This window comes from Crocuta crocuta, unplaced genomic scaffold (assembly GCF_008692635.1).
Source record: "Crocuta crocuta isolate KB4526 unplaced genomic scaffold, BGI_CrCroc_1.0 scaffold154, whole genome shotgun sequence".
Lineage (NCBI taxonomy): Eukaryota > Metazoa > Chordata > Mammalia > Carnivora > Hyaenidae > Crocuta > Crocuta crocuta.
Window position 1 is genome coordinate 10,720,216 of NW_027530545.1, and position 15,079 is coordinate 10,735,294.

The 15,079-nt window shown below is 39.7% G+C and overlaps 1 protein-coding gene across 1 annotated transcript in view; it reads left to right on the plus strand.

The window, feature by feature from the left end:
- The window catches only part of ZEB2 (zinc finger E-box binding homeobox 2), a 40,889-nt gene that overhangs the window by 23,197 nt on the left and 2,613 nt on the right, over nucleotides 1-15,079 (plus strand). Inside the window, exons 3-7 of the mRNA XM_077767799.1 lie at nucleotides 2,487-2,675; nucleotides 3,382-3,596; nucleotides 6,184-6,292; nucleotides 7,223-9,192; nucleotides 10,587-10,767. Of these exons, the coding sequence (XP_077623925.1) occupies nucleotides 2,487-2,675; nucleotides 3,382-3,596; nucleotides 6,184-6,292; nucleotides 7,223-9,192; nucleotides 10,587-10,767 (2,664 nt within the window). The remainder of the gene's footprint in view (nucleotides 1-2,486; nucleotides 2,676-3,381; nucleotides 3,597-6,183; nucleotides 6,293-7,222; nucleotides 9,193-10,586; nucleotides 10,768-15,079) is intronic.

A 15,079-nucleotide genomic window follows, 5' to 3' on the forward strand; every position in this document is an offset into this window, starting at 1 on the left:
TTCGAAAGCCTGAACCTCAGGAAACATCTTAGCCTCTCCATCCTTGGCACACCCAGTCCTTCCCTCAGGCCTAGAGTTTTTACTTCTTAAGTATCTCTCAAATCCAGCCACTTCTCATAGTGTCCATCACCAATTCCTTAACTTTTATCTTCACCTGTTTTATGACAAGAGATTCCTAACTGGTTTCCCAGAATCAACTTCCCCTTTCTGCAATCCCCACCATACTGTGTAGCCAGAGTTGTCATTTAACAATGGCAGTTAAGGAGCGGGGCAGGGAGCACCTGGGTGGCTTGGTCACTTAAGCCTCTGACTTCAGCTTAGGTCATGATCTTATGGTTCGAACTTGAGCCCCACATCAGGCTCTCTGCTGTCAAGGCAGAGCCTGCTTCAGATCCTCTGTCTCCTTCTCTCTGTGCCCCTGTTCCACTAGCTCTAGCACTCCCTCCCTCTCTCTCTCTCAAAAATAAGAAAACATAAAAAAAAAAATGCAGATAAGGGGTGCCTTGGTGGCTCAGTTGGTTAAGCGTCCGACTTTGGCTCAGGTCATGATCTTACAGTTTGTGAATTCTAGCCCCGCATTTGGCTCTGCTCTGTCAGTGCAGATCCTGCTTGGGATTCTCTCTCTCTGTCTCTCTCTGCTCCTCCCCTATTCACGCACACTCCTCTCTTAAAAGAAACAAATAAACTTTTTTTTTAATGAAAAAAAAATGCAGAGAATTCACAATTTCATCCAATCATCTCCTTGCTTAATACCCTTCAGTGGCTTCCTGTTTCTCTTAGAATAAAACTCAAATCCTTAACAGGGCCACCATACGCCACATGTTCTGGTTCCTGCCTGCCTCTCTACCCTCACATCGTGTTGCTTCCCTTTCACTGTCAGCACTCAGCACTGTCTTTTAAGATCGCGAAATGCACCATGCTCTTTCCGGTCCCTGCCTTCTTGTGCGTGCTGCTCTTCCACAGCTTCTAAAGTTAGTTAACTTCATGCTTGCTCAATTAAAGCTTTCCTGATCTTCGAGACTCCATCAGGTCCTCCCTCTCCTTCTTACATATGACCACACAACTTCCTTGAGTAATACACTTATGAGTTTGTAATATTTTTATTTTTGAGAAAATATTAGTTGTACTGACTGTTCTCCTGTCTTCCTGAAGGCTGAGACTGGATCTGTTTCTTGCTAATCAAAATAAGCCCTTCCATCTACCAGTCATTCAGGACTTGTTGAATTAATGGAAGGTTCCACTTTCTGTTCTCTTCATCTATAATCCATAAGTTTGTAACAGTGAGGGCAACAATAAAAATGAAATAAAAATAAACATTGACTAGCTCAAACATCATCCTGCCACAAATTGTCAGGGATAATTAGTATGGCAAATAACTCCAATATCTTATCTGGCAGAGAAGGTGAGTTGAGGAATATAGGGTGAGTCAAGCTTACCTGCTCTCAGAAACTATGAAAGTAGGCCTCCACCGCTAATTATACTAGCAAAGGACTTTTATCCATCTAGTTATGGTGGATACTGCCGTACCAGCCACACTTCCAACACTGTCTTATGCATAAAACTTTTATTTAGAATATTTAAGCCACAATTTATTGCAGAAGCATATTGAGGGGTTTCAAATATACAAAGTCTCGTGACACAGTGGCTGATTTGATTTACGACTATTATCCATTTTGTGGGAATGGAGTCTTAATTACAAATGTTACAAATCCTGTCAAGATCACATAGCAGTATAGGTAGTTTCTTTTGCTTTTATTAAGCATCTCTGTTCATTTTATTGTATTTCTGTTTGTGAGCTTCATTTTATTTTCAGGCAGCTTTAAAAAAATACTGAGCTAAATATTGATAGGGGAAGATAAAGTGCCACATCCTATGACTTTTTAACAAAGTCCCATTATTCTCTCTCTAGGAACATCTATCCTTTCACATCTGTGTCAGGCTGTGTAGTTCTGGCCATCTGTGATGTTCAGAGAGTGGAAGGTTAAAAGCTTATATTTAGCAACAGGATGTATCTGTGGTTAGGCACGTTAAGTTTAGTGGACAATAAAAAATTAAATATACCTTTCTTAAAAGGAGAGAAGTTTTATATAGACTGTTATAGTAGCTTTGAGCTCATGTTATCTCTCATGTTTATGGATCTTAGAATGTAGTTCTGTTTTTTATTTTTTTTAATTTTCACTAAAAAAAGAAAAATATTGAAAAATGACTTTCATTCTTTGTGAATTATGCGGACTAGTATTCCAGGAAGAAGAAAAGAAAGTGTGCCTATTTCGCTTAAATCAAAGTGTCCTCTTTTTTGTATGTGCATATATTATGAGAATAAGCATTCGATCAATAATCGGTCATCTGCAGCAATTCTTACAAACAAATTAGGTATTTGTAACCTTTTCGCAAGGCAACGTTCCGTAGTAACAATGACGTGCGTAGACTTGGGCTACCTACAAAGAAGACCCTGCAAGACATTTCTTCTCCTCTTGTGATTTCAGTTAAGAATGCAAATTGCACATCAGACTTTGAGGAATACTTTGCCAAAAGGAAACTGGAGGAACGCGATGGCCACGCAGTCAGCATCGAGGAGTACCTTCAGCGCAGTGACACAGCCATTATTTACCCAGAAGCCCCTGAGGAGCTGTCTCGCCTTGGCACACCAGAGGCCAACGGGCAAGAAGAAAATGGTGAGGCTGTAATTCATTTTTAGCCACTACACTGACCTCTGCAGCTGTTACAATTACAAATGCACTACATGCCTGGGTGTTTACCTTAAAATTTGAAGAACAGCTGCAGAGGCATGGAATTTCATGAGCAAAGATTAGAACTGTAATTTTAGGGTATTGTGAAATTTTTTTGTCAGCAAATTTGTGTCATTTGTACATCCAATAAAGAACAAGAACAATTAGAGCCTATTCCTATGAGATAAAAATATCGAAATTGATTCTTATGTTTCTGAAATATTTCACTTTGGAGGAACAAAAAAAAAAAAAAAAGTTTAGCACCAGTGACCCTTACCCTTCTTTTTCTTCTTTACTGACACCTGAAAAGCTCTCTCAAGCTGTGAAGCCCCGGGTCCCATGTGACCAAAGGTTTTACTACGAACTGTCAGTCACCGAAAGAGAGTTTCCTCCTTGATCAGCTGTTTAAATTTCCCCCCAAAAGCTCCAGTAATTAATTAACTTCCCAGCGCAGTGTGAGCTGATTCCGACAAGTCTGTGCCGGGCGCGCGAGGGGACCGGTGCGCGGCGAGGCCGAGGGCGACGATGGCGCTCTCGCCGAGAGCAGATTGCAGTGATTCCTGTCATACCATCCCGGGCAGGCAGCCCATTAGCTGCCATTGATTTACTGACCTTTTGGCCTGCTTCTCTCCCTCTCGTCTCTCGGCTACAGACCTGCCACCTGGAACTCCAGATGCTTTTGCCCAACTGCTGACCTGCCCCTACTGCGACCGGGGCTACAAGCGCTTGACATCACTGAAGGAGCACATCAAGTACCGCCACGAGAAGAATGAGGAGAACTTTTCCTGCCCCCTTTGTAGCTACACGTTTGCCTACCGCACCCAGCTCGAGCGGCATATGGTGACGCACAAGCCGGGGACAGATCAGGTGGGGGGTTGGTTTTAAGTGATTTCTTTCTATAATAACCCCTTAGAGAAACGATATTGCTTTGATTGGCAATCATTATTAATTTTTCATGGCATTTTGAAGATGCAGATCTTTTAATGGTAATAGCTTTAATTGAGGTCTAAATGATTTTTTGATGGTCTCTTCTAATATGATTTAATAGTCTTATGTTCACGATCGAATGAGTGTGTTAATTTCTAATTTAGAAATTTTATTTGCACTTTAACTTGACTTTAGTTTCATTTTTATGTTCCACAAAAAGTGAATGAAATCGTAGCATTTTAATTATACATTATTAAACATCTCAGCAATTTTAATTCCATTTTTCACCTAGTTTTACTCAGAAAATTTTTTTTTTCATATAGGATCTAAGTCATCGTAAAAGAAGTATGTATTCCTTTTGTTTGTCACACAAACACAACACCTTCAATCACTTAGGGTATTTTTACAAGCTGCTACTAGTTTATGAAATCTAGCGAAGTGTTTAAAAACAATCAAAAGCCATAAAATACATATATATATATAAAATAAACTGATTAATACTGAAATATTGGGCCTGTGTTTAAAATGATCCCTCTTGATTCATTTGTCTGTGGCTAAATGTTAAGATCGCTCTACTTCTGTTGACTTATTTGTGTTGCAAATAAAAACTCTCTCTCTTGAACAGGTAAGCATAGGTTCTTAAATGCTTATGATGGTTGAACAGGACTGATTCACAGCGTCCCTTACATGCTGTAGCAAAACTGCTCTTTCTGTCCTCATAGGAGACTTGACTGCAGATTGATAATATGTGTTCAAATGACAACAGAAACTGTGTGCCTGAAGCCCCAGTAATTGGCCTTACAGATCTGGAATCCTCCCATATGAGCCTTGCTACCATATCTGTTTTAAAAATGATTAAACAGGATATTCTAGGAAACTCTCATGTTTCCCTTTTCTTGTGGGCATTATTTTCTTTGAATAAGGAAAATGAGGATAATCAAACACAATCAAGAAATGGTGGTGATACTATATAATGGAATTTTCCCACTGTAAAAGAACAGCTCGTGAAAATCATTCCATTTATAGCTGATCGGGCTTGTCACCTGAACGGTTTTCGAAGTTCAGTTACAAAAACTATGCTTGCGTAGTTACACTTACGTAACAGTTTATCTCCCCTTGCTTATATGGACAAAATCTCTAGGAAAAAAAAAAGTGCCTAGATATTTATCTAGCATAACTGCTTTAAATTTCACATGCAGAAGTGTGATTGTGTTGGCGCATTATGAATGGTAGCTTTGGTGTTGAAAAGTCCCCTCATTTGCTCGTGGCATTTACAATTAGTAAATTAAAATGATTGTATCATATTAACAGTGGCACAACTAAAGTTTATAGTAGTCCTCTGAGGGCTGTGGGGGGAGACAAAGCAGCTGTTGCTGTTTGTTTATGCAACTCAGCAACATATGAGCGCTGGTCCCTCAATGGCGCTCGGCGGGCTGGGCTCCGCTTGATCTTTGAAGGTTGCTGCTGTTTGAACAAACCTCCCTGTGTCCCATGTAACACCATCTGTCTCACTAGGAATGTGGGAAGATTCAGCACACCCTAGCAGTTGTCATACCGTTTCTGTGCTGTCTTTTTGCAAAAGGCTTTTGTGTCATTGCTGCTTGAAAAAGGCTGACCTCCTACCTTGAGCATCCAGAGAGGATGACTGTATTTTTTTTTTTTTTTTTTTTTTACTTTTTAAGNTTGATTATATCTTTGCTGCTTTTAACTTGTCTTTTCAGCAAACTTTTTTCTTTTTTGTCCCTACTCCCTAGCACACTAGTAAAAAGGAAAATGAAAAGTCGTTGAAGTCTTTCCTACTGGCCTGTGATAAAACTGCTCAAGCAGCTATAACCCAAGATGTTGTCTCTTACATTTGATAATGAATCAAATCTGATATGCGGCACATCAGGAAAAACAGGGTTTACATTTGCTACTAGCACAGTGAATGGGATATTTAAACATGCTTATCGTGTAATGAAATATTTATAGTCAAGAATTTTTTTTGTTTGTGTGTGTGTGTGCTTTTTTTCTTCCTTAAAATTGATATTGCTTCACTATGAGATACACTTTTACCCTGATAGAGAAAATTTGATAAACTTAGTTCTTTGCATGGGCAGTTTTGGGGAAGGCTGTTTAGAATGTTCCAGATAATATTTATTTATTTCCTTGACAAAATGGTTGCATCCCAACAGGGAATCTTCAGATTTTAAAATGTGCCGTAAACACAAAGAACCACAAACGTCTCCACAATTATACTTTCTCATCTCCAAAGGCTCAAAGAAACATTTCGGAAAAGAGACTACAGAGATAATTCTAAAGCAAGTGTTGGATGCACATGTGAAAACTCCCTTTTTTTTTTTATTTGTTCCAATTTTATTGCCAACATTATCACTTTTATTGCAACTCTGAAAGACTGGGCAAATAAATAAACATGCACTCAAACCTTTTGGCCTGTCTGAAAAATAGAGGCCTTTTAAAAATATTTGTAACAAATTTCCTTTGTTCCTCCTGCACAAAACTGATGTCCGTCTTTCTCCTTTTATAGCACCAAATGCTGACCCAAGGAGCAGGTAATCGCAAGTTCAAATGCACAGAGTGCGGCAAGGCTTTCAAATATAAACACCATCTGAAAGAACACCTGCGAATTCACAGTGGTGAGTAGCAGAGATGCTGGTGCTCATATTTGCATTTTGTGCCATTAGGAGAGTTTTAAAAGATTGTTTAACATTTCCACAATCCTGTTTGTAGCTTTTTGGAACTATGCTTTTATCTCAGACACTGTGCGGGCCTACTCTGCCTTCGTGAGACTTAGGGTACTGCCTATAGTATGATCTTACAAATTGAAGAGGAATGCTTAGGCTTCCTAAAAATTGCAAGCGCTTTGATTTATTACAAAATCTAGAGGCTCCTTCTCATCCTTTCAGACACTCTTCTACAGACTAAATATTTTTGACCTGAAGAAGCTCAGTTGGCAAATTCGGAAGGGTATTCATTTTTGATACCTAACCATGAAAGAAAAAGTTGAAGAATTTTGGATGAGAGCTTTTGTATGATAAATGTTCCTTGATTCCTGGGAGCTCTATATTACAGGACAACATCCTACCACTGAGATTTCTTCTTTATAACTATTTTGATAGCTCTGCCAAGCATTTTATTACCAAATTGGACGCTATTCAAAGGACTAGTTGGATTGGTAGAATCAATGGAATCTCTACAGAGTTGATTAAAGCCATGGCTACACTTGCCTTTAAATACTGTGACATCTTTATTGTGCTATTGACCACACATTAATCTGACATTCTGTTTAAATAGGAGGCTGCCGATGGCAAGACAAGATTTGGGATCTTGGCTGAAAAAGACACAGATAGCCCTCACCTTCCCCTGCTAACACTTGAATTATGTTCTCCAAGGGTAGATAAAACCCAGAAACAGTTATGGCCACATAATTCTAAGCTAAGAACCTAGAATGTAGAGTTACCCCATTCTGTTCCTTCCATTTGGTTTCATAGATTCTTGTGTTGGCAGACAGTCGTCATCGTTGCCCCATCAAAGAAGTATAATGTTAATTTTGATTATCATTTTAGGTGAAAAACCGTACGAGTGCCCAAACTGCAAGAAACGTTTCTCCCATTCTGGTTCCTACAGTTCACACATCAGCAGCAAGAAATGTATTGGTTTAATCTCTGTAAATGGCCGAATGAGAAACAATATCAAGACGGGTTCTTCCCCTAATTCTGTTTCTTCTTCTCCTACTAATTCAGCCATTACCCAGTTAAGAAACAAATTGGAGAACGGAAAACCACTTAGTATGTCTGAACAGACAGGCTTACTTAAAATCAAAACAGAACCACTAGACTTCAATGACTATAAAGTTCTTATGGCCACACATGGGTTTAGTGGCACTAGTCCCTTTATGAATGGTGCACTTGGAGCCACCAGCCCTTTGGGAGTTCATCCGTCTGCTCAGAGTCCAATGCAGCACTTAGGTGTAGGGATGGAAGCCCCTTTACTCGGATTCCCTGCAATGAATAGTAACTTAAGCGAGGTACAAAAGGTTCTACAGATTGTGGACAATACGGTTTCCCGGCAAAAAATGGACTGCAAAGCTGAAGAAATTTCGAAGTTGAAAGGTTATCACATGAAGGATCCCTGCTCTCAACCTGAGGAACAAGGAGTCACTTCTCCTAATATTCCACCCGTAGGTCTTCCAGTAGTGAGTCATAATGGTGCCACTAAAAGTATTATTGACTACACATTAGAAAAAGTCAATGAAGCCAAAGCTTGCCTCCAGAGCTTGACTACTGACTCAAGGAGACAGATCAGTAATATAAAGAAAGAGAAGCTACGTACTTTAATAGATTTGGTCACTGATGATAAAATGATCGAGAACCACAACATATCCACTCCATTTTCATGCCAGTTCTGTAAAGAAAGTTTTCCCGGCCCCATTCCCTTGCATCAGCATGAACGTTACCTTTGTAAGATGAATGAAGAGATCAAGGCAGTCCTGCAACCTCATGACAACATAGTCCCCAACAAAGCCGGCGTTTTTGTTGATAATAAAGCCCTCCTCTTGTCATCTGTACTTTCTGAGAAAGGAATGACAAGCCCCATCAACCCATATAAGGACCACATGTCTGTACTGAAAGCCTATTATGCTATGAACATGGAGCCCAATTCTGATGAACTGCTGAAAATTTCCATTGCTGTGGGCCTTCCTCAGGAATTTGTGAAGGAATGGTTTGAGCAACGAAAAGTCTACCAGTATTCAAATTCCAGGTCACCATCACTGGAAAGGAACTCCAAGCCGCTAGCTCCCAACAGTAACCCCCCCACAAAAGACTCTCTATTACCCAGGTCTCCCGTAAAGCCTATGGACTCCATAACATCGCCATCCATAGCAGAACTCCACAACAGTGTGACGAATTGTGATCCTCCTCTCAGGCTAACCAAACCTTCCCATTTCACCAATATGAAACCAGTTGAAAAATTGGACCACTCAAGGAGTAATACTCCCTCTCCCTTAAATCTTTCCTCCACATCTTCTAAAAACTCCCACAGTAGTTCTTACACTCCAAACAGCTTCTCTTCTGAGGAGCTGCAGGCTGAGCCCTTGGACTTGTCATTACCAAAACAGATGAAAGAACCCAAAAGTATTATAGCCACGAAGAACAAAACGAAAGCTAACAGCATAAATTTAGACCATAACAGTGTTTCTTCATCATCTGAAAACTCAGATGAGCCTCTAAACTTGACTTTTATCAAGAAGGAGTTTTCAAACTCAAATAATCTGGACAACAAAAGCACTAACCCAGTGTTCGGCATGAACCCCTTTAGTGCCAAAACTTTATACACGGCTCTTCCTCCACAAAGCGCATTTCCCCCTGCCACTTTCATGCCACCAGTGCAGACCAGCATTCCTGGGCTACGACCATACCCAGGACTGGATCAGATGAGCTTCTTACCACATATGGCCTATACCTACCCAACTGGGGCGGCTACTTTTGCTGACATGCAGCAAAGGAGAAAGTACCAGCGGAAACAAGGATTTCAGGTAATGCGACCTATCCTTTTGCTCTGAACAGAGGAGATGAAAACTATATTTTACCGTGTATGCGCACGTAGGGGAAAAAAATCTTAGTGAGAAAACCAAGTGTCGTGTTTCCGGCAGACATGGCAGTTGTTTTCACTTGAACCTCAAACTGAGTGGGCTAGCCAAATAAGTGGAGAATCAGTAGAACACTGATCCATGGAAGCACATGTGCCCTAAAAGAGAGTAAGAATTTAATATTTATTTTTTGAGATTTAGATGGATCTGTATGGTTTTAGAATCATACGTCGATAGCAATATTGGACAGGACTTTCGTAGATGCTAAAAGTCACTGTCCATAAGAGTCACACCCTTGTACACGTATTCACACTTTGCAGTGATACACGGATAAATTTGACATGTACTTCGTTTTATAGAAACTCGTATATTTTGAAGAGTATTTTAGAAAATATTCTGTGCATGCCATTTGACTTCTTATTGTAATTTTCAAAGCAGTAAGTAATGGTTTTCAAACACAACAGCAGGTATGTTTTAACAACACGGATTATAATCCCTGTTTGCAAACTAGGAACACAAGTAGCAGTGTCCTTTGTAACAGCTGTTCCACTATGCTATATCCTAATTTCTAGTACATCTGCCCTCTTTGTAAATGTATTTAAGCCTATTTAATCTCCTCTAATATTAATTAGTGCAAACGTAGTCTAAGAAAACTGAACTGTGAGCTAGCAAATGGAAATGTATGTTATCATGCAAGTTTGCACTACTCTGGATCAAGACAAAATAAATATCAAGAAATTTAATAATTTACTGATCCACATTCATTATTGCTCAATGCTGAAGGCTGTTTTAACATAGATAGAACATTGATAAAAAGTGTTATTAATATTCCCTATTTCAAATTAGAAAATTAAATATAAAAATATAGCTTGAGGCCTTTAGTTGGTAGACATACATTTAAATAGATTGCATAATAATAACATTTTGTACCTAAATATAAAATTCAATTAAAATGGGGTTTCTACAGCTACAGATCATTTCTAAAGTTAACCACGCTGCAAAACACACAAATTCCGATGTTTAGTTTTCACTCGTGGATATTTCCTGATACAAAGAACACTAAGGATTTTAGAAAATTTTATCATTTTCTCACCGTCAGAGTTGACTATTTTCTACCCTTGAAAAACAATGAGCTCTACCAGCTAGGGCGGAGAGGGTTTATATTTTTATTGAAATGTGAGACCTCATACATGGTTCATGGAAAGTAATAGCTTAAAAAAAGAAACGAGATTGATTAATAGAAAGCACTTTTGAGGTTCTCCAAATGTCAGCCTACGTGAAGTTGTTTGGTATAAACACAAAGAGAAGAGACTGTGTTGAACTATGTGATTATATCACAGGGAGAATTGCTTGATGGAGCACAAGACTACATGTCAGGCCTAGATGACATGACAGACTCCGACTCCTGTCTGTCTCGAAAGAAGATCAAGAAGACAGAGAGTGGCATGTATGCATGTGACTTATGTGACAAGACATTCCAGAAAAGCAGTTCCCTTCTGCGACATAAATACGAACACACAGGTATGAGTGACTTTGACTAGCTAGTTAGCGTTGCCCGGCCTGCTGTACATTTCATAATATTTAATGAGTACACTTGTGCAACATAAGATGCAGCATATGCTGATACCTTCAACAAGGAAGAAATAATGCTTTTGCCTAGCTCAGTAGGACTTTTTTGTTGCCTGTTTATTGGATCATTCATGTGTTTATGAGTGTGCTTGTCTTCAGATCTTTCAAGTTAATCTGTAAGCCAAATTTACAAATCCCATCAAAGGTAGATTTAAGTGGCCGGGGCAAGGAAATGGCATGACATAGGCCCGTTACTGAAAACATGTTCAAATTCTTAAGTTGTAAGGACTCTACTTATGTGAAGCTGTAATGAAAAATTCAGCCAGTGATATGTTAGTTATAACACCCAAACTTCAAGTAAGATACAACTTGCAGGTGGCTCTGTTTGGTTTTATAAAATGGCCATTTTTTGAATAAAGCGGCGTTAGGACTGTGAAAAGGAAAGGTATGAGTCAAGTAATAATGCCAAACGAGCTACTGAAGCTACTTCTATTTAGAAGACGAAAATACAACTTTCTAAATTTAATTAGCTTATTTCCAATGCACGCATTAATGATTAGGAACAAATAGACAGAGCTGACAAGATCGCAGCCTCGTTCTTCCCTCTGAGTAGAGAGATAGTGGGTTAATCTTTCGAACCGAGGGGGAGGTACCAGGATGCGAAGCAACATTGGTTCCCACCATCCCAGGTCTGCCCTGCAGCCCCACGGTGGAGCTGCACCTGTGCTCCCTCCCTCCCCCCTCTGCTTCCACCTTTGACCACAAAGCAACCCAGCCCCAGCCCCGACCCTAACCCGTTTCCAACTTCTCTCCTCTAGAAATCTGGCATGCTGTACTGGCCCTCAATGGGAAAAGAGAGAGTGTAGGACCTCAATCAAAATACTGGCAGGGGGAAATTATATGAAAACTCTCATTTTAAACAAAAAAGTCTAGTGTCACACATTTTACTATTGGGCAAAATAAAATTAGCCTACCAATGCTTTTTGGGGAAAGTGATGAAAAGACAAAAAAGAAAAAAGATAAAAAGAGAAGGCACGGAGAATACTTTCTGCTGTATTCTGACTAAGTACACCGTGCCCTTTTTAGTGCTTGAAAATATCCTTGGGGGGGAGGGGGAGGGCACTTGCCCTCATTGGCTGCCTCTGTCCCTCACTGGGCATGCGCGGGAGGCAGCACAGTGACCAGGACCCACCTAAGTGGGGGGAGGTTGGGTGAATGAGGTGTTCAGGGTATTTGTGAAGAGAACAAGGTTGGTAAATAGCAGTACCCTTACTGCAGCCACACCAGTCCTCTTTTTCTTCGACTGCCTGATGTTAATTATTATTATTTTAAAAGATCCACTAATGATACTTTAAAGACATCCTAGTTTGAAAAGCAAATCCCAATAGTTTCTGCACTTGTGTAATATAATTCAATGTTTGAAACGTCAGAATTTTCCTATATTTGTCTTTTATCGTAGATATCAATGGATGTTTTCATTAGTACCAAATCCTAATTAAATATTTATGAAGATATTTTCATATCTACATTTACTTTAATATTGTAATCAACCTCAAATATATTTTGTATTTCATTATTCAGCTACAATAGGCACATCACTGAAGGCATCTTTCCCTCTCTGATTGATTTTATTATATGACCATATGCAAACTCTATCATTTACTACATGGTGAGTCTAAAACTTTTATTTTAGTGAGGGCTGTCATACATATTGACATCCAGTCAATATCTTTATTTCTTATAAATGAGATAGTCCGTAAACCTCATAGGCATAGAGATAGTTGAGAGACCCAAAAGTTGACAAGCACAAATATGCATCATCAACTTGCAAAATGTGCTGTATTTTTAAAAATAAAAATAAAATGTTCTGGTTCCTTAAGGTGTGGGAAGATCTGCTGCCTAGAAGTAATGGATAGCAACAAGATGCTAACCATCCAGTGGGTTCTTTAAACATGTGATTAATTATCCTCCCATTGGCTTCCCAGCTTGTCAAGTTGCCAGTGTGTTAACTTTTTGGTCTCTTGACCAAACATCTCATGACATTACTGCTGTCAGTGTATTAGGTTCTATCGATGTGAAGTTCTCCATGAATTTTCTAGCACTCTGATGTGTGTAAAAATTTAGTCCATTTCCCTTTCTTAATTGGGCCCCGGAAGCCTTTTGTTTGCTTATTTTAAGCACTAGTAGTACTTTGAGAATGTCCTAATGTGAAAATTGCAAGTGAGAACAGTCTTTGGATTGATTGATTCTGAGGTTGGGAAATGAAGTTGAATCCTCATTTGATTATGTGCTAATTACAAATGTGTCATTGATAAGATGTGTTTGTTACGTCTGTCTACAATTTAACATATAGAATGGCTTAAATTAGGAAGGAAATGAGGAGCTACTTTTTCTTGAGATCTTGTGCTCTTTTTACCTTGACCTGTTTAATTTATTTCCTAGGCAGACACCAAAGACATAATGCTGAATTTCCCTTACCCATGGCGTATTGCTTGCTTGCTTTTCCTGGGGCCTAGGACTGGGCTCCGGACTGGGAGACAGAAAGGGAATACTATGCAAATGTTGACTTCAGTGGGATTAATTGTCACAAGCCAGAGCTGTGAAACACAGAATGTGAAACTCCCGTTAGACACTGTCGAGAACTCATTTGTATTCCACTGACATTTAAATCCGACATGTCTTGAGTAATTTCTCTATTGAGACATTGTGGTAGGTACTCTTAACCTACCTTATTCAGAAAAGTAATCGAAATATTTCTACTTTTGAGTAGATAAAGTCAAAGTTTTAAATAAATTACCAGTCAATTTTGTTTCTCAGTTATGTGATAATACTTTTCACACCACAAACCTTCCTTTTATTAACTTCAGTTATCATGCTAGCTGTCAGGTGAATCACGAACCTTGAGATTAGAGAAACAAAATTACCCTAAAAAAGTTTTGATTCACTCAGTGCCACATTGGATGTTTTTCTGAATCTTGTTCGCATAGAAACTTAATTCCAGAACATCTTGATGTGAATCAGGTAAACCAATCAAACAAATTAGAAAGAGATGAACATCCAAGCCAGTTCTTATTCAAATTGAAGGTATTAAATACTTACCTTCTAACTTCTGGAGGTTAGTAGAATGTTCCGTGCAAGGTACAGGTCAATCTCCCCGCACTTACCCCCAAATTCTGTCCTTTGCATGGCACAATAGCTGTACATCTTATTCTCTGAGGCTGTCAGTTCATTATGTAGAATTAATATATTTCTACTATAAGCATATTGTTTATTATTGATTGAATTCCCTGAAAATCGATCGCCTGTAATCAGAGAATACCTATAGAATCGACTGCAGTTTAATGGGCAGGCCCTGGAACGTGTCCTGGAGCCCGTCTGTTCTCTCTCAGGACACCGCTCTCGCTCTGTATTTTGTTTCTTTGGAAAAGAGAGAGCTGCACCAACTGTGGCAACTGTGCTGTTCGCTCACGATTGTTCACAGCCGGTCTGTGAAGTCAGCTAACTGTCCCACTTTGCTGTGCTCCTGAGCTGATGAGGCATCCAGGACGGCTCCACCCAGGCCTGCGGTAGCAGCCGAAGCACTAAGAAATGTTCCACCTACCGTTACCCTTCTTTCCATTCAGATTCACTTCATGTACTCGTCTCCTTATCTTGCTTACAACTTGAGAATTATTGAACATGCATTGGCACTGATAAAAATGAATAAAATCACCTAACATTAACCGAGTGCTTACTGCGTCGTGCAGTCCTCGTCCTAACCACTTTACCTATGTTGGCTCCTTGGCTCCTTAGGCCAGGACCACAGATTGGGTCCCCAGATGATCCTCGGGTCCTTTTACTAAACAGGACCCTGATCCTCAGACAGGTTAGCACAGAGGTTACCCGTGATGCACAGCTGGTACAACAAGATGGATTTGAACCAGGCAGTCAGACTCCAGAACTCATCTCCCGTATTTAACCCTGCACCATCCTGCCCTATGCACAAATCGCTACCGTCAGAAACGTCTTATCCTTGCTCTCGCTGGCATCGTTTTCTTTAAGGTCCGAGTACACACAAGAGAAACCAGATTCTTCCACAGTGACTTGAAGTCTTCTGGAAGGCCAGACTTCTGTCTTTTTCCAAACATACTTCTGCTTCCTGTTAAATTACCTCCCCACCACGGTGGTCTTGTCAAATGGAAAAGCCCGCCACCTTTCCAAACTCTTGGCACTCCATTGGAATGCTCTTGTCTGTTATCCAGTTTACCTCCTGCAAAACATCTTG